This window comes from Cricetulus griseus, chromosome 5, assembly GCF_003668045.3.
Source record: "Cricetulus griseus strain 17A/GY chromosome 5, alternate assembly CriGri-PICRH-1.0, whole genome shotgun sequence".
Classification (NCBI taxonomy): domain Eukaryota; kingdom Metazoa; phylum Chordata; class Mammalia; order Rodentia; family Cricetidae; genus Cricetulus; species Cricetulus griseus.
Window position 1 is genome coordinate 164581939 of NC_048598.1, and position 19961 is coordinate 164601899.

Consider the following 19961-nt stretch of genomic DNA (forward strand, 5'->3'; position numbering starts at 1 on the left):
TATCTGGAGAAATAGAGAAAAATGTGAGGAAATGTTTATGTCTGTCCATTGAATAACACAACTACTTTATGAGGAAATCCCTTAGTAACATTCTACTTGTGGCTGCTGTGTTGAGTCAACCCTCTGTAGCACATCTTTGGGATATAGTTAAATTATGCATCTACTTCATCCCAGCCTCGTTGGATCGCATATTTATATCTCCTATTGGTTTGGTTTGACTGTTTCATGTCCAGAATTTTCAATGCAAGTAATTCAATGTGGAAATTATCCATTTATGTTTGATGCAGGCAGGCACTTAAGTTACTTCATTCAATACTGCACTTTCCTGTAATTGATAGAGATGTTTCAAGACTGTGCTTCTAAAGGTATATCTTTTCTAAATTATAGTATCTTACCTCTACTTAATTGTGTCTATGAAGAAAGCAATAAGACATTTAAAATTGGGAATAAATTCAATGTATTAATGTAAAATAAATTATCACATCCACACATTTACTTGCTGAAAGCTACTAGTAACATGAGTAAAATCTCAACAAAAAAATGAACTCATAAATTTCAATCACTGTAAACCAGTAAAAATGTTTCCCCTATCCTTCTTCACTGCCAATAAAACTTTATTACAAATTATATTTGGTCTGGACTTACTCTCTTCCAAAAGAACCTTTATAAAGATGATTATCTGCCTTGAGACTATGTCTGTCTGGCCCTCTTTTCCTCTTTCTTCTCTCTCTGCCTATCAGTCTGTTTTTCTATCTCTTTCTTCCTCCCTCCTTCCCTCTCTCCCGTGTGTGTGTTTGTTTGTGTGTGTGTGTGTGTGTGTGTGTGTGTGTGTGTGTGTGTGTGTGTGTGTATGTTTACATGTGTATCTTGCTTTCTGTGTTCCTTAGAATATCCTGGCTGACTTTAGTCAACAACATTTTCTACTTTTTGTACTATGATGACTACTTTTAAGTCATAAATGTGCCTAACATGAATGTGCCCAGGGTTATCTTTCAAATGTCTAACATTAACAACACCTTATACCACAAATTGCTAGCAGTTCAATCCTCAGTTAATTCTCAATTATTCCCTATTAATAAATGCATTCACAGATGAGCAGCCTGCTTCCCACTGGCACAGAGCTCTATGGCTGATGCAGTTCATTGAGTAATGTGCGGCCACAGCCCAGATGCCTCACAGTATAGCTGTGGAATTCCCACACTTCATTCTTCCCTGCATTCCCTGCTTCCTCATGCCAAGATGAACAAGTTAATGTCTGTCTTTAAAGAAAAAAAATGAAAACTCTCTCTTCATTACTTCTGCTTTTCTTTAGCTACCTGACTTGCAATTTTGGAATTCAGACCAATGTTTATAAAAGATGGAATCTTTTGGGAGCCTTTATAAGTTAATAATGCTATGTCATTAATTGCCACTGTCTGATTTTATTAAGTTTTCATACTTTCTCCCTGGAAAATCTAGCTTAGTTCCTGGCATGCTCCCCACCCTTTCCCAGAAAAATGTTCTCCTCCCCATCCCTCTAGAGGCTTAAAAAATCTCCCTAGCTGACCTTACATTTTTAATATGATTTTATTATTTCATTCTCCACTTCCAAAATTTTGATTTTATAGTTATACCCATTGCTGTAATGTGTTTTTTTCATTTTGATAGTATATTTATAATTTAAAGATTTAATATCTCCCACTATGTGTTTATACTGATAACTGCCCATTTTATTTTTCTATATACATATATGTATGTATGTATATATACAAAAATATATATCTTTCAACTAATAAAAGTTTTAATAAGTATGCCAAAATATGTTTTATTTAAATCAATATTTGATTGACAAAATAAACATTTCTACAAAAGGCCTTTGGGAAAGTAGTGGGTATTTTGTTATATACATTACTGTCATATGTTTTTTATCTTTTTGTAGTATTTGAATTCTCATAATTTCCTTCATTGTGTAGAGGCTCACATTTCAAAGCCTCTTCACTAGGTAAATGTTGTTAGACTTTAGCTTTGTGACTGATGGAATCCTGCCCCTGCACTGTCCAGTTCATTAGTAAAAGCAACCACAGGTGGCAACTGAGTACTTGAGTCTGAATCTATCGTTTGAGTTTTGTTGTTGTTGTTGTTGCTTTACTTAAATTAAATTTAAGTAGCCACAGGTAGCCAGTAGCTACTCTACTACATAACATGTTGTTAGGGATAATTATATGCATACAGAATTATTTCTTGAAAATCTGTTATATTATATGGAAAACCATACAGCCTTCCATGTGCTGAAAGGAAAGTGTGCACAACTTTTCATTTTGCAGACAAGACTCTTGGGATAGGTGCTTCTCAATACTGGCCAAACATTACAACCACCTGGGAACATACACACACACACACACACACACACACACACACACACACACACACACACACTGCTATTATTTCTTTGATTATTATTTTATACAATGTATTTTGATCATATTCAAATCCACCCCTGCCCCTAAGTTTTCCAAGATCCAGTGTCTCCTCCCTATCCTGTCTGTTTTGCTTTCCCCCACCCTTCTTTTAGAGGAGGCATCTTGCAGCAAATGTCCTGGTCTTTCTGTTCCTTCTTCCATGATTTCTCTCTGCCTCAAATGTAGGGGTTTTTTGTAATTGTATTGTGTAGACAGGCAAGCCTATTAGTTATACTCTGCATTTTGATGAGGCACGGCTTTGGATACTGATCTCAGTCTCTTAAGAAAAGAAGCTTCTTTATCCCCATAAAGAAGAAGAGCAGCACTCCCTCACTTTATAAGTTTTACATTGAGAGTGCAATTAGAGACTCTATTGGCTTAGGAAACTGGCTACTCTCTCCTTTGAGTTTCATATGGTATTGTCTATGTTAACGGCACAAACATAAACTCCTTCCTAATGAGCAGACCTAAAACACAATCTGACAGCAGCTTGTTACTGATCACATGAGAGCATTTTTTAAAATTCCAGTGTCCTGATGAAACAACAAGCTGAGATTTGTCTGAAAACAATCGAACAATGTGATGCAAGAGAAGATGGTGTAAATGAAATTCCATATGTCTTGTGCTGATAAACATTCAAAAATAAGGATTATGAAAGTTCATTATTCCATTCCCTGTTCTTTTACTGCTGTGAATTCTAATAATCAATGTAACAAATGACACCTCTACTTTATCTTGAACGTGCTAGGAGGAAATCGATACTTACATAAAGTCTCTTATCACTGCACACTAACAACAGTACTGACAACTATTGGTGTGGCTAACATAGTGTTACAGGACCAAAGAGGTGGCTCAGAAGGCAATGTCAAATGCTGCCCTCCTTGACATCCTGAGTTTGATCCCTGAGATATGCACAGTAGAAGGAAGGAGCTGATTTCTACAAGTTGTTCTCTGATGTCCAGTCATGATGCATGTGTCCATCCACATACATTAAACAAGTAAAATAAATAAATGTAATTTTAAAAGATTCATGTCATACTAATAAAAAGGAAGTGTGAATATCTGATTGTCACCTTTCTTTATTAATTAAAGGAAATAATAAAATAACATTAGTATTGGTATCATGGATAACAGAATTTACAGAAAAACTAGTCAGGAAAGTATTGTATTATGCACTGAGTTTTACTTTTCTAGGGAAAAAAATCTGATTTGCATGACACAAATAGGCTTATTGTTTATTTTCTCTTCACTAAATTGTGACTCAGCCGAGAACCATGTTTGAGGTGACATATCAGTTATTTTCTTTGACACATAAGTACTGTATTTAAATGAATTATTTCTTCCTCCATCTCTCCCTATGGAACTTCTCCTTGCCTTGCCACTACCTCTCAAATCTGTGACCTCATTAACTATTATTGCTGCATATTTAAAATATAACCAATAATATAAACACAAGTATTTAGAATTATGTTCCAAAGACTGATTATATATTTCATATAAATGTATTTTATGTAAAAATCCTCTCCTATGCAAATGTGTGCAATAGATTTTAAATAAAATTTGATTGCACACAAAATTTAGTAGATACAAAGCCCAATTATATATCGTTGAAAGGCATTATCCATTTCTTTGTGTCCAGGCTTATAATTGAATACCTATATTGTAATTATAGAATAATTACAGGCTAATACAGAGTTTCAAGCAGAGGAAGAATAATAGAGTTAAAATATGACATATGCTATAGATGTTTACTAGATTTTCATAGGATATTTACTCCAAGAAATCTCTAGTAAATACCTAAATTAAACCCAGAAATAATAAAAGAAGGAAGGGAACAGATATAAAGACGTGGTGCATTTGGTCAATTTGTGTGTTTTGAAACACAGATCGAGCACTAATCACACAGCTGGTGTGAAAGATGAAGGCATTAGCTGAGATCATCACTCAGAAGTCACTTTTAATAAATAAGGCTTAAGTTTTAGAGGTGTAGCTAGATAGCAGAACACTTGATTACATGTGAGAGGCTTGCTTTTGATTACTAGCAACACACATACGCATACACACACACACACACACACACACACACACACACACACACACACGTGTGCAAATAAAAGTGAACATTTTGTGTTTTTTGAAATCAAGCTGTATTTAGACAAGAAATTAAAAGAACATCCATGGGAAAACTACTCCCATTTTTATATTAAATCTGTGTTTTAAGAGAATAGTGAGAATTAAAGAGTAAAGTAAGTGAAAGAGGTCAGTGTTGATTTAGCACAGAGGCTGTAAGGTTAACTAATGAAAAGAATAGATGAACTCTATATTGCAGTATGTCTGGGAAATGGGTGTGAACAAGACAGGAGGGGATCAAGGAAAACTTTTCCAGTTAGAATAAATAAAATGGTAAGTAGTGCTTTTGGAGAGTGTGGTTTATTCTCAAATCAATAGCTGTAGAAAGATAAAAGAGCAAAAGACTTGAGAGGGTACACAAAAAGACATTCACAGTATAGTAAAACACAGTTTTAAAAATTTACTTAAAATTTCAAAACATGAAATATGTTTTCAAATCCGAAATGGTTACACAAAATATGTGTATAAGGATCACACGGTTGTGATTTTGTTTGTGTAAGTGTCTATTATTTGCAATGGCCCACCTGTACACTATATGAGATGAAATAGAGCATACTGAGGTATATGGTGTGAGGTGTCAAAATCCCATACAATTCTGTACTTACTATAAGGAAATACATAACTATAAAATCAAGCAAAGACAGTTCACAGGTGTCTATATTAATAAAAATGGAGGATAAAAAGAAGGTAAGATATTTGTAAAATTCAGAGCAAATCTATTTTCACTTAAGGAGAGTGTGTCACCAAATTACATTCTGTTAACCTGACGGTGAAAAGTGTTTTTACTGGGAGACTAAGATCTTAAGGTTTGAGTTTGAGATTTTCCTTGTAAGGGCTCCAGGCTGAATTTGGATTCTGGAAATTACCTACTCATTACTAGGCCTAAGAGCAATTACTACTTAAGTTCCTGGGTACATTCAATTACCTAAAGAAACTCTTGCAGAGCTGTGCCATGACTCCAGTCGCTCTGTCACAATCCAGAGTTCAGTGATCTATTAGCAGTTTGTAAGGCACCACGGAAACTGAGGATTCAACCCATCTCTAGAATCAAGGTTGATGAAATGGTTGATGCAATTAGGTCTTCCTTGTGATTACTAAGTCATGCAGCATTTAGCAATTTTCTTTCTCTTTACACATTCTTCAGTAAGCATTTCAGAATGTCACTCTACAGGAATCACACAGTTGAGAATTTGAAAGATTTGAAAGAAATTAATTATTTGTTGAGATTTTAATCATATATTTTAAGATATGCAGATTTTCTGCTATTATTTATTCAAAACTTAGTGCTGAAGACCATCAACTATATGAATATAAAAATCCTATAAAGTATTTTTGAATATTCCACATTGAAAGGTGGATTTCAGAGATGAAAATAAACTAAATAAAGTAAATGTACCTCATGTTCATAACTTAAAATTTCAAGTTTGCTGTCCTGCGTGGTCTTCACCTGAACAGCATTTCTCAGAAATATAACTACAAGGAGACAGATGATCCATTTTCTTAATACAAAGAAACTATCCCCAAATAAAACTTGTGGGAATTTGGTGTGAGATGGGCTTGCTTTTTCTCCTGTTTGCCATTCATTAGCATTTAAATGGAGTAGCTAAAAACACAGAGCTACAAACCTGCAATAAAACACATAAGACAGCATAAAAATGCACTATCTATCCTCCCGACCAATAGAAAGTGGAAATTTCATTGCTCTGTAATGAGTGTGTGTGTGTGTGTGTGTGTGTGTGTGTGTGTGTGTGTGTGTGTATGTATGTGAGAGAGAGAGAGAGAGAGAGAGACAGAGACAGAGACAGAGACAGAGACAGAGACAGAGACAGAGACAGAGAGACAGAGAGACAGAGACAGAGAGACAGAGAGACAGAGACAGAGAGAGACAGAGACAGAAACAGAGAGACAAAGAGAGAGAGAGAGAGAGAGAGAGAGTCTGTGTATGCATCGGGGTTAAAACTTTATTCTTTGTTTTGTACAGTATTATATTGTTTATGGAAAAAGTTCTATGATGGAGAAGTAGCAAGAGATATCCAAGAATAGGAGGTAAGCAGTTGAGACTGCAGAATGAAAATTTCTTATGAAGCCTGGTTAAATCGGCCTTGTATTTCAGGAAGATTCCATTAAAGTTATTCTAGAGACAATGCAGATTTTTTTAATCAGTAGCAATCACCTTAATTGGCATTGTTTCTTATTTTGATGTCAATAGTAAATGAAAATAGATGCCATAACAGGTTATTTTCACAGGATAAAGACCCACAATAAAACTGGCCTTTTCCTAGATGATAACATAGCAAGTACTATTTACAGAGCTGGACATTGCTGAATTTACATGCTCCCTCAGCTCATTTCCAAGGAACCAGGGCACAGTGGATTTACATTTCTGCCAAGGCTAGGTGACATCGAGTAAGACAGGAGTCTGCTTTAGCTCCTTGAGTCTTCTCTCCTCACTTTTTTGTAACCTGAATGCCTTTAGGGTGGAACTGAGGCAGAAAGACTAAGAGAACAGAGGCTGTGAAAATTGGTGATGGGTTGTTACCTGACCACCCACATGAGATCCCAGCCTTTAGAGGAAGCCCAACCCTGAGCCCTACTGTGAAAGGATCCTGGCTTGTCAACTGAGGTTAGAGCAGGCTGTTGGGTCCTGATCATGGGCATCCTCTGGTGATTCTTTGTTTCCTGTTGCTTTCCTATTACATACCACTTATCACCAAATTATCAACAGCTTTCTCATTGGAGTGTGCCAGTGCCATCTTTTCTTGTATGCTATGCTGAGTAAGGACTAAGACAAGTCACTTATGATTTATTAACTGCTGGCTAAGTTTGCAAACACAGGAAGCAGCATTATCACTTCTTTATATTTCCCCAAACATGTATGCCTCCAAAAACAAGTTTGATAAAGCTCCACTTCCTAAAACCTAGCTGTCCTAGAAGAAAAAGTATCATAATTTTCTAAACTTTGCATGTGGATGTTCACAAAGTGGTAACTCTTGAAATGTGGGCAGCAGCAGGCTGCAGGCTTGGACCCTGAACTCTGGCTTTGCTGGCATTTCAGTCTGTCTCAATAGTTTACATCTACGTTCTGTCACGTTTAATACATCCAGACCTGTTTACATTTTCAATGAGAAAAAAACCTCTCATGTAAACACAGCTTATGGTTTGGGAGATTTTAATTGTTGAAGGCGGTAAACAGACTGAGAGCTTGTTTTAGTTTTGAAAAATATTAAATAGGGAAAGATACCACTTGATTTTAATATACTCTGTCACAAAACAGTTTCTAAGAGTTCTTGCAATATGAGGGTCATTTGCCAACTTACTGATGTTTTACAAAAATCATAGCAAAGTTTATTCATTTGATGCCTAGAGTTTTGGGTGGAACAAATCAATTTTCTTGAGGTTTATTTCTTAGCTACTAAAATGAATGTTTTGTGAAATATTCTTTGTATTCATTTGATAAATGACCCCACCCATTGTATAAGTTTCCATTCATTAAGAATACACCTCTGTGTAGTTTGCTGCTCTATAGGCAGCTAATTATCACACAAAGTTTCCTGTGCAGTCCAGACCGTTCAAGAAGCCGTTCTACAGTCACTGCGTACATTTTCCTCCTGCATTTACAAGTGACAACAACATTGCAGCAGTAAGTACATTTGGGTGTCATTTCTGGCAGACCTTTAAGGCTATGTTTTCAAAGGGTAAAATCTAGGCTTGTAAAACTCAACTGGCACCTGCCAACTTGAGTTGGACAGTCCTGTTTGCCTGTCTCCTCCAAACCAGTGAGATGACTTCATCTTAATTATTTTCCAGCCCTCAGTCATGTAAGATAGCTCTGATTTCCTCCTTCTTGTAGTACTATGGGAAGCTATTGAAGTGTGTAGAGAATAATGAGCTAGATAAAGAGAAAAACAAAAGACAACATACACTGCAGGGCATTTGGCAGGTCCAACTTCAGTGACTATCATTGATTACCAGCTACAGACTGCTAGGGTCTCCACACAGCGGTGCATGCAGCAAGCTTAATGTTTTACTGCATAGTGGAAACATTTAACATCTACAGCCTTTAAAGCAAAAACTTTAATCCAGATTTACTATTATCAAGAAACTTCATTTTGAATTTTGTCTTGCTATTACTATACATGCTTATCTAAAATATTGAGTATAAACTCTAATATTGCTTTAAATGGGGCTGCAAGATCTTACCTAAGTCAAGACCCTCCTTTTAACAACTGAGCTTTCTATTAAAATTTTCTACTAAAATAAAATCTATGATAATTGAACACTATAAATCTAAATACCACACAAAAATTAAACATCTCATATTCATAATTATAATTACTCAACCTACACAAGCTTTAATTAGCAAATTTATAGCATCTTAAAAATTTATTAAAAACAAAACTGTGACAGCAACAACTTTTTCATTTAAAGCTTTTATAAATGGCGTTTTAGAATATGAGTCTAGTAAACCTGTTATATTTTTCAACTGAAGTTAAAATTCCAAAGATTTAAATATTAAGCCACCACCATTTATAAATATCTTGGAATAATTAACTTATTAAGTAAATGATAAATTTTAAAAGTGATCTAACAATATTTGTCAAAAATAATTTATTAATCTTGTAGCATGTTTAGAGTAGAGAAATCAAAGGAATGATTTTTAGAGCTCTTTCCTTCACACTAATCTGTTGTTAAAATGTATAGCATCACCAAGAATTTTGCCTGGTCATTCTTGTTCACATGCAGGCATAAGAAAACAAAACACATGTAAAACATTTTTAGTAACCCTGCAAAAGAAACAAGGTAAAGTGTACAATTTATACAAGTGACGTACAAATTTATAAATGTATTAAAATGAAAATTATAATACATGGGAATTCATAAATAATGAGATAATTATACATAATTCATAAAAATATTCTTAATTATGGATTTAAATTGTTGAATGTAGAAGAAAATTAATAATCTATTTGATCAACCCCAAATGTATATGCTTACCACATAGTTTTTTATTAGTTTAATAATACGTAAAGGTTTTACATTACAATATTTTAAGTATAAAAACAGTGTCTGAGTTTTGAATATATGGATCAGTAGATACATTATGGATTGATTCTTAAGACTTACATACTTCAGTCGCCACAATCATTCAGTGAGTAAGGACGCTTGTAGTGCAAGCCTAGTGACCTGTGTTTAATCTCACATAAATTCAGGAGAGAATAGAGGACAAAGTTGTCCTCTGATCCCTACTTTCCCATTGTGACATGGGCTCCCTCTATACATCATGTTATATACAGCACAGCAATAATGAAGCAGGAAGTGTTTCTTAAAGACTTACATACTAAGCAGTACATTTTTTTTTAACAGCAAACAAATTTTTTATGTTTTTAGAATAAAAGTAAAACAGGAGGAATAAGAGTTATTCTGTCTACGATCAGGTAATGGCAGGGATGCACACTAAAGCCCGGAACCTTCGGGGCTATACACACAGAGGGAAATGTTCCACAATTATGTCCTCTGAGCCTCACTAATCACTGGTTTTAGTAATGATGGGTTTGCTTACAACTCTGTGCTGCAATGCCCTCACTTGAGGGCTTTAATTCAATACACTTACTCAAAGCAACATCCATGAGAATCGCATGACAATAATGAAAAAAAAAACTCAGAGCTTAGTCATCTTTATGTACTTTAAACATGAGTTTCAGTAACTCAAAACTATGACAGTGACTGAAATATACAAACAGTATGTGACATGGCATAAATAAGTTACATAAAAATAGCTCTTATTTATTTGGGTTTCAAACTTGAGGACTAACATTATGGTTTGTATTTTTTTCTCTTTTCTTAAAAATAGTTATAATCACTGGAAAAAATCCATAATACCACGTGCCCAAGGAAATGAAATTTAACTGGCTAGCTAAAAATTGACGCTTTTGGTGCTATGATTATAATCAACGAGGAATGTGGTTAGTGCTGATAATTTTGTTTTCCGTGATAAATTTGCTAAAAACATATTTGATTATTATAGAAAGTACCATGACAAATTGGGGAATGTGAAGGAAGTTGACAATTATTTGAACTATAAACAATATGAATGAGAGAGACATCAATTACAAATATTACCCCAGAAAATGTCAGTACATTCTTACACATAACTTATTTTCTAATAAATCAATGTTTCCACCCTTTCATTAAGCAGACAGATATTTGGAACTTGTACCGCAATGCTCAAAATTATACTTTCTCAAATTAGATATTTAAATTAAGAGAGGGAATACAGTCTAAATATAACTATATTTAGATTCTAGTAAATAAAATTACTTCTATCTGAAATTAAAAAGCTAAAAGTATGCCCATTCAGTTATTCATTCATAGACTGACATCTTTCAAGTGAACAAAGTTAGTTTCCATTTTGTATAGAATTTTCTTCCAAATTTCTCCAGGTATGACAAAAATGGCTCATTTTCTATTTAATTTTCACTCAAAATTAATTTATCAGAATGATTAAGCCTTATCAGAAATATAAGTTATACTCTCTAGCACCAAGATGAAGTTTTTCCAAATACTGAAGGAAAATGTGTAGGATGATACTTTTTTTCTTTTACTGCTTGAAATTTGCTTATGGGGTTATCAACATAATGGTTTTTACTGATGATTACTATAAAATAAATACGAATGTTCACATACATAATGTCAGGATTTAATGTAGGTGAAATATGCCACCATTTCTCTCATTGACTGCTCTCTTTTAAAATGAACAAAAAAAATAAATAAACGGATGTGCAGGGAACTGAAATCAATTCCAATTTTTACTTGAAACTTCCACTTCTCTGCTCACTTGCAAGCTTTAAACACTGGACTTAGAAGGAACTTCTGATCTGACATTGAGAGTTATTAACTAAGGCGACTCATGTAGGTCAATGATAACTACATTTGTTTTTTTAAAGTCAGGTCACCATTAAAGAATGGTCTCATCTAAAATTAACACTGTAGAAAGTTCCACGATGTCATTTTATATACTATAGTTTAGATATATTTAAACTGCTCTGAATTCCCCTAGACATCTGAGATCCTAAAGATTGTATTTTATTCTAAAGAAAATATGAAAAGTTATAATCCAGCAACACAGAAATGAATAACAGAGTTGTTTGTCTTCAGAAATCATGATTATTGGAATATCCAGGAAATATCACACTGTAATGGCAGAGTTAGGCAGAAGTAGCATTATTCTGAGGTTAGCTTGTAGTATGTATTAGATGCAGCAATTTTATTCTATATAGTCACACACAAGGACTCGCATTCTATTTTGTATTATAATAGAAATTTGTAAATTTTTAAAAAATCTAATATGATTCAAAACCTAGTAAAATCTACATACCCAAGTTATTCACTACCTTTTTTACAGGAGTATGGGTATAAAATTATTCCTTAAAATAAAAAGGGTAAGATTTTTAAATTAAATTGCACTGAATAGAGAATATGTACACATTAATGGTGTATATTAACTGCATAAAAGCTGGTTAGGTTAAGTGAACATGGCTAGTTTAACAAAATTGAGCAATTTATGCCTAGTACTATATTGCTTGGTATAATTAAAGCCAAGGAATTCACAGTATATATATTTTTTCTGAATCACCTGGTTTGTCCTGATTGTTTTAAGCACAGCTGTAAAGTTTTGAACTTTAAGAGTCCCTTTGAAGGTATGGCAGATGTTGGCTTTACTAACATTACTGGAAAGGCTAACTGGTGCAATGGTCCAAAAATGTTTAGCGCATGCAATGACAATGTCATAATTTTCTATTAAAATTGAATTGTACAGTTAATTGTTAATTAACTATAAAGGAAGGCTAAAGTCTATAAGTATTTTATTTTATATTGGTAAGCGTATGGGGTTTATATTAGTGTGCTTTCATACTTGTTTTCCAAACAGAAAAACTGGACAGTGTTATATATTGAAGTTGTTGCATTATTTACAATGGATAAAAATGTAAGGTTTATACACAATTTGGTTGTTTAGCACTATTTCCTAGTGTTTAAATTTCCATTAGAAATGAACTTAGTTATTAGCAACTGCACTCCTATTAGCAACAGGTATATGCAGACTTGATATCAATATTGCCATAATGTGAAGCAGTGTAAATACTCTCAACTGTAAATACACAGTGATTGTAATGCCTAAATATATGTTGTTGCTACTCTGATTGGTGTAATATTTACCTAATATAGTCCTAAATCTCAGAGTGTACAATATAATTTACCAGACATTTGTTAATTATGTTGAAATAATCGAGCTGGGCCTAATGAGGCTTATGCGTTGATAAAAGAACAGTATTATAACTATTTTCTATGTTACTTTATCCTCTAGTAAGTCAAAATGTTTACACAAGAGTATCAGATGACTTGATCTTCAGTTGAATGTTCACTGAAAAAGGCGATAGATGGCTTGGAGTTAAACTTACCTATGATCTAATCGATGTTAACTCAGAGATTGAACATATAGATTTTATTTTCAAAGTGTACCAAGACAACTGATGCTTGCCTGTGATGGCCTATCAATGGAAACATTCTTTCTACGTTGGTCCCCATGATAGTATCCTTGCTAATGATCATACTTCCCGTTCTTGTCAAGCGTTACTACACCCCCGGTTGACACAAATTTCTATTCTGTTTGCTTGTTTCTATGTTCTAAAATGAGATTCACAACATGAAAACAAGCTTCCCTTTGCTGTGTGGTTATTTTCCATCGGTAAATGTGATGGAAACGACTGTTAGTCAATTTTAAGTCGGTTTTTATGAAAATAACTTAAGGATGTAAATTTTTTAGTCCTACTCTCCATTTCTGCAACTAAAAATAACTGTGGCCCAACAAAAACTCCTTCGAGTGCATAAATAATCTTTAGGGCATTGATTCAGCTAAGAAGCTGGCCATGGTTTCCCCTTGCAGAAAGAAAAAGTGCTTCTGGCTCTTGCTGTGGTAGCTACCAACCTGCTGAGGCCATCCAAGCACTCCAGTTCATAAATGCCCAGCCTGGGGAACCCCAGTGCATTCTAACGTTTTCACTGGTATCTTTTCAATAGCTTAGAATTTCCTATGTAGTTAAAGATAACCACTGCAAATCAATGACAGTGCTGGTAAATTGCTTAGACACAGCTAATCATTGTGGAGCATTAAAAAGTCATCCCCGACCTAGGAAAATAAAAGTTCAACCATCAGGTTGGTAAGGGTCACCCCACAAGGAGGCCAAGAAAAGTTTCTGTCATTTTTCAACATGATTTAAAATACACAGCAGTTACTGCCATACACTGCAGAACACCTGGACTAAATTGCCTAACATGCTACATTCTTTTCCATTATTTCCAATGCCCAGATTCACATTTCCTAAATCTCCATAGACTAACACAAAAGATTAAATAGATGCAAACTTTTTTTTTTTTTAGTTAAGTGACATCTTCCAAAGTATGTACCCAGGTTGCCATGTTCCTTCAGAGCAAGATGCAATTAAAAAGGAGGAGGAGGAGGGGATGAAGAAGGAGAAGAAAAAGAGAAACATCTTAATAATGAGAACTATAGCTAAGGGCGTTATGTGCTGTCTAGAAACTCAGTTTCTCTGAACTGCCACAATGCACTTGCTACTGAACTTTCAGGCCCTGGAAACCACTGGGGAGAAACCTTTGCTTTAGCTGCTCAAGTAATCCACACTTTCGCTGTTCACTCTGCTGCATCTTCTCCCACCACTGTCCGAGCTGCTCTTGTGCTCTCCGGAGCATCTCAAAACTCTACTCAAACAAGGAAGGCTTTTACTTTCCACTTTCGAAGTTCAGGGATTTTTTTGTTTGTTTTGTTTTTGTTTGTTTTTTTCCCATAGGATAGCCTCACCTGAGTCTAATCAAGAATGACCTTTCTTCAAATCCTCATCCATTTATTTATTCACGATTTTTAGATGTATTTCTTGAATACTTCTAGATTTCTAGATAGTGCCTTTTTCGGCAAATAAGTTAAATGCTTTTTAAAATTATTACTATTTTAAGTAGAATGCTATTTACGGAACTCTGAAAGCGAAACGTTAAAAAAAGAAAAAAATAAAACTTTTCTTTCGAGTATTTTGTCAAATCCCAGTTAAAGTTCAAGATATTGAGCAATAGTCTAGAAATCCAGTTAAGGATGGGAAAACTCGAGCTGTTCAGAATTGGGAAATTGTAAGGGAAAAACCAAGAAGCGCATGCATGCACACAGGCATGAACGCCCAGCCGATGCAACATCCCAAGGCTCACACCCCTCCCAACTCGTGGATGGAGCGCCATGCTCCTTAACCGATTTCGCATACTGTCACTCGCTCTTTTTTCACCGCCGCTGGAAAACTAGTTTATGGTCTTGTAGGGCTTTGAAGGGGCTGGACGTAGATATATTAACCTCAGCGAAACACGTGCTCCCAAATTACAGGGCCGAAGCTGCAAGGACGAATTCGGCCAGGCCACTGAGACTGGAAGAGCTAGGTATTCCTTAGTTTGTCTGTGAGAACCTTCTCGCAAATCCCTGCCCCTTCCCAGCCCAGGGAACACTCTCCTTAGAGGTGCTCTGCCCGCACTCACCTGAGCTGTCGCTTTTCCTCTTGCTGCCACTTCTCTTTTCTACATCCGCGGGTGACAGCGCTTGGCGGCCATAGTCCCCTGGTGCGCACGCGGCCCCGGTCGGGGTGCTGGAACCCAGACTGGATGAGTTGGAACACAGGACCGGAGGGCTGTTCCCCAGCTCCGGAGGCCCTCCCGAGTCGGGCTGCAGGCACAGGCTGTGCCGAGCCGCGCTAGGCGGGGAGGACATCTGCGGGAGGTGCCAGTTGCTCTGCAGAGCCTGGTGCTGCTGCTGCTGGTGGTGGTGATGGTGGTGATGGTGGTGGTGGTGGTGCCCCCTGTGATGCTGGCTGGCAAACATGCTCTCCTCGTTGGGGTATCCCGCGATTATGCAAGACGAGGAAGATGTGGAGAGTTCGGGGTAGGACATGTGGTCAGATCTTCCATGGAGGGCCAGAGAAGACTGCGAGAAAGGGTGCAAGCCTTGTGCTGTGGCGTGCGGGCTGCGCAGGCAGCCAAAGAGGGGGTGTTCCATGGCATGCAAGTCTGGACTTCCAGGCAGAAGACTTCACGATGGTCCCAAAGGCCACCAAGCTCTGTGACTTTTCACTGGAAATCCTAGAACTCTTTTTTCCCCCCACACTCACACACTCCCTAAGAGTCGCGCCTTTGAGCAGAGCTGGCTAATCCCAGTCCAGAGCCTTAGCGGCCAGTCTCCTGCACATATAAACACTGGGACCTGGAGGAGCTTCCCTCGCAGCTGCTCAGATGTCAAATGTGGGAGAGGTGGAAGCCAAAAGAAGGTGGTCCCAGAGAACTGCTTTCACGGGGGGGAAATGGCTCAGAGAGGTTATAAATAGAGTGTAATGTGAGCTGGGGGCTGGCTTAGGAGCCCAGAGCTGACCACATGCAAACTCTCTCCAAAACTCCCGCTCACTCAGCGCCACCATGCTCTCTCATTTCCAGTTCCCAACTGCTGGCAGGACAGGAGCGGCTGCTCCACGCCCGCCCGGCCCTGGGAGCTTCCACGACAGCCAGTGGAGAGTCCAGAGCCTTAATAAGCAGGGCCACCTCGATCTGTCCCATAGGCTCCCAATGGCCAGGCGCGCACCCACTCTCAGTCTCGCTAAGCCAGCACCAAGTGTCCCGTCCCGAGTCTCTTTCAGCTCTTGGTGGGGGTAGGGGTGGGAGTCACCTGCAGGAGCTCCGGAACTGCTCCCTGACCTTGCGGACCAGGAGAACTTATGAGAATTCAAGAGAAGGGAAAAGGCTAGAGCAGTCTAGCTTTTCAAACTCCGATACTCGCAGTTCCCGCGCCCGGGAGCGCAACATGGTTTTCCCCTTTCAGTTGTCTGAGGATAGGTTGTTAAAGATAAAATAAAATAAAATAAAATAAAATAAAACTGATGCCAGGTTGGAAGTTTCAGGGCTGTGCCCCAATGATAGCATAAAGCTGTTCTAAGTGCGGAAAAGAAAGGTACCTGGTTGAGTGAGGGATGGAAAGCTTGAAGCAGAGATGGACTCAATTTCTGATGCCCTGGCATCACACAAGTGCTGCTCCAACTTGTGTCTCTTTCCTCCTTTTTCAGACCCTCCTCCCACCTCTCTTTACTAGTCCAGCTCGCTCAATTTCCTAACCATTAGCTCACCGAAAGTTTTCCTAGGTCAGTGATAATCTGAAGCAATGTCAAATGAAATGTGCTCCCAGTTTAACTCTTTAGGAGCCAATCGACAGCCCCCTCTAATCCTTCCGGACAAACATTGTCTTTTTCTGTCTGAGGTGCTCTTTTCACCCTTTCTGTTTCTCACCGCTTGTCTGTTGTAAGCAGACACCACACTGAACACTCTCCAGTTCTCTCTGCTAGGACTGTTCAGTTCCCCCAGTTTACAGTCTCCTCCTGGAAAAGAACTACACAACTTGCCACTGGTGGATTTTGGAGAGCTGGGGATAGGCTGGGTTTGACACAGCCACTAGCCTAGGGACTTTACTGTGGGTCCTGTCGTTTACCCACATTCTGAGTGTGCCACTATGGTTAACTGCGTATGTTTATTGTCTGAGTGACCAGAAGATGATGGCCAAGTCTTTGAAATTGCTAATGGGGTTAATGAGTACAGCAACCTGAACTAGACATCTGGTTTAAATTAGGGAAAGGTATTGATTAATTTTGGAGGGGGTGTCCCCAAGGCAGAACCCTTCCCTTGGCCTGTCCTGGTATTAGTCTGCTGCCCTTTATTTTAAGAGGTTCTCCAGAAGGCGACTTCCAAACAAACCTTCACATCCGTGTGAAAAGTAGAATTGTTTTTCACTTCTTAGAGATGCGGTGGAGTGGGGGTTGATCAGGAATTCGAAGATTTGTAAGCACTGCTTTCTTTAACGGAAATTGAGCCCTATTTTGAGGGAAATTAGTTTTGCAGACTTCGTTAGGGAAAAAAAAAAAAAAAAAAAAAAAAGGACCTAAAACTTTTGTTCACCAGCTGCTCAGCTTTTCAGTCTGAGGCTGAGCTGGAACCTGTAGCAAGTCTTTGACGGTAAGGTCCTTTGCCTGTAATTTGGGAACTAACCCTGAAAAGAGGCGCTGAGTGTTCTTGGGGTACATGGCTGCTAAGAGCTTTAGTTACTGGCAGGTTGGCATCCAGAACTTAGATCTTAAGGCTTTTTCTCCTGCCACTACCCACACCCTTGGCTTTTTAAGAATTAAAAAAAAAGTGGGTGGGAAGTGTATTCCTCCTATATGATCGGAATATATTTTGATTTTTCTCTCTTTATGGTTTCAATATGTGCTGTGAAATTAAATGTGGAAGTACAAAGTGCAATGACAAATTTCCTCCCTATACTCCCTCAGCATTTCAGTTGATCTTGGATCCTGAAAGCATTAAGGTTTTATTCAAACTGGAATTCTCGCAATTAGTCCAATAAACATAAAAAAATATCTGCAGGGTGTAAGGTCCCTCAACTAGAAGGGTTGTCAGAAAGGACTGAGAAAAACATACTTCATCTATATAGAGTGGCTGACAAAATCCATGGCTATCCTTTCCGTTTGTGTTGTACAAATCTAAAGCTAAACCATTAGGAAATGAACAGTTGCATTGCAGTAGGATGGTGCAGGCAAGAGTCACTAGCAAGAACAGTCATTTTTATCTCCTTAGAGGCTGGCATTCTGTGAGCCTGAGGGGTGGCTATGCGGGCTTTTTTCTCATTCACTACGTTATATGTTAAAAGCATATCGAGAAATTCCTCTACAACCTGCCTCAGTCAATTATCCTCTAGGAACCTGAGGACAGCAATCTGGGAAAGAAGAGTTAGAAAAAAAAGTTAGAAAAGGAAGGGATCCCCACCACAGCATGCACTTAAAGGGCACTCACACGAAGCTTCTTTGAAATTGAAGGTACAGAGCATCAAATACCCTGAGACAGAAGAAGTTCAGATCTCTAGTATAAAGCATAGTACAAGCAAGATGTCATGGGAAAGGACAGGGCGATTAAACTCAAAAGGAGCAAAGTTAAATGTGGCTACCAAAGTTTCATAATGTTTAAATACTAACACTTCCATACTTTCAAAACTTCCCCCTTTTAGAGTCTTTGTAATGATATAGAATTTTTAGTCTTATATTCTAAGTAATGATTATTTTTTAATGTAGGAAAATGATAACAGAAAAAACAACAACAGCAGTAGCTGTTTTAATATTCACACTTACACAATCCAGAGATTAACTTGACTTTCAATAACAAAGTGAATTATGAAAATTCTAATAATTAAAATATCTGTGACATTAGAGCTATACTATTTATCCTTCATAAGCATGTATTACAGGAAAAGAAAAAACCTGTTTTGTTAGCATGAATATCAAATAAAGGGTTTAATACAAGTAGTACATTACACAGTGTAGGAAAATGTTTAGCTCTTGTGGGGACTCATAACCATTTAAACATTTATTAGATTCTGCAAAGTTGTGCCTGACCAATGAGGTACAGCTCAATAATAAAGACAGTTTCTTTAGATAGGCCCATTCAATGTTTAAATTTTATTTTAAGATTCATGGTGACACAAAAGTTGTCATATATTTGAGGAATGGTGAGAGTTAACAATAAATCCAAAAACAAAATTCTTTGCATTGTGCCTGATACATATAATGTCTTAGGCTTGGATGATTAATTTGTGCATAGGGATTATCCCTGAAATTTATTTCACATAGAAATGCTATTTGTACTGCATTTCTCCAGATACATAATTATATAATTCAGTTAGTTGTTTTGAAAACACAGATTTAAAAAATACATTAAAATATGCTAAGCACTAATGGCAGTTTAAATGATGTTTTACATACTCCATTTCAATTAACTAATGAGTTACCTTTCTCTAGGCATTGTGCATTATAAAATGTAAGGAACAGATGTGCTGTAGTTGTGCTTTTTCCACAACTTTAAAATGTAAATGATTTTACTCTGTTATAATTGACACTTTTATAATAATAACAAGTTGTTATATTTTCACAAATAATAGAAAACAATTAAACCTTACATCTGAAGTGTTAGGCATTATCGAGCACATTCTGTTTTTCTAGTTTCTATCTTTTTTTATATTTAGATTCATGATTTCTTCAGAAACTGGTGGTTTTCCTCAATGCATATACCATAGTGTAAATAAAACTGTGGCAAATAAAAAGTACGGCTGTGACCAAATCCATGAGACATACATAAATACTTAAAAATATATGTATGTATCTGTGATATACTTAAGTATACATATGTATTTGAGACATGTAGTTAAAATATAATTACATATAAGACATATTTGAATATATACATATTTGAAAACTAAAACATTTG

At 36.8% G+C, this 19961-nt stretch overlaps 1 protein-coding gene across 1 annotated transcript in view; it reads right to left on the reverse strand.

Moving 5' to 3' along the window:
• The window catches only part of Meox2 (mesenchyme homeobox 2), a 62124-nt gene extending 46455 nt beyond the window's left edge, over positions 1-15669 (reverse strand). The window contains exon 1 of the mRNA XM_027419744.2: positions 15156-15669. Within this exon, the coding sequence (XP_027275545.1) occupies positions 15156-15669 (514 nt within the window). The remainder of the gene's footprint in view (positions 1-15155) is intronic.
• Between the last annotated feature and the right edge of the window lie 4292 nt (positions 15670-19961).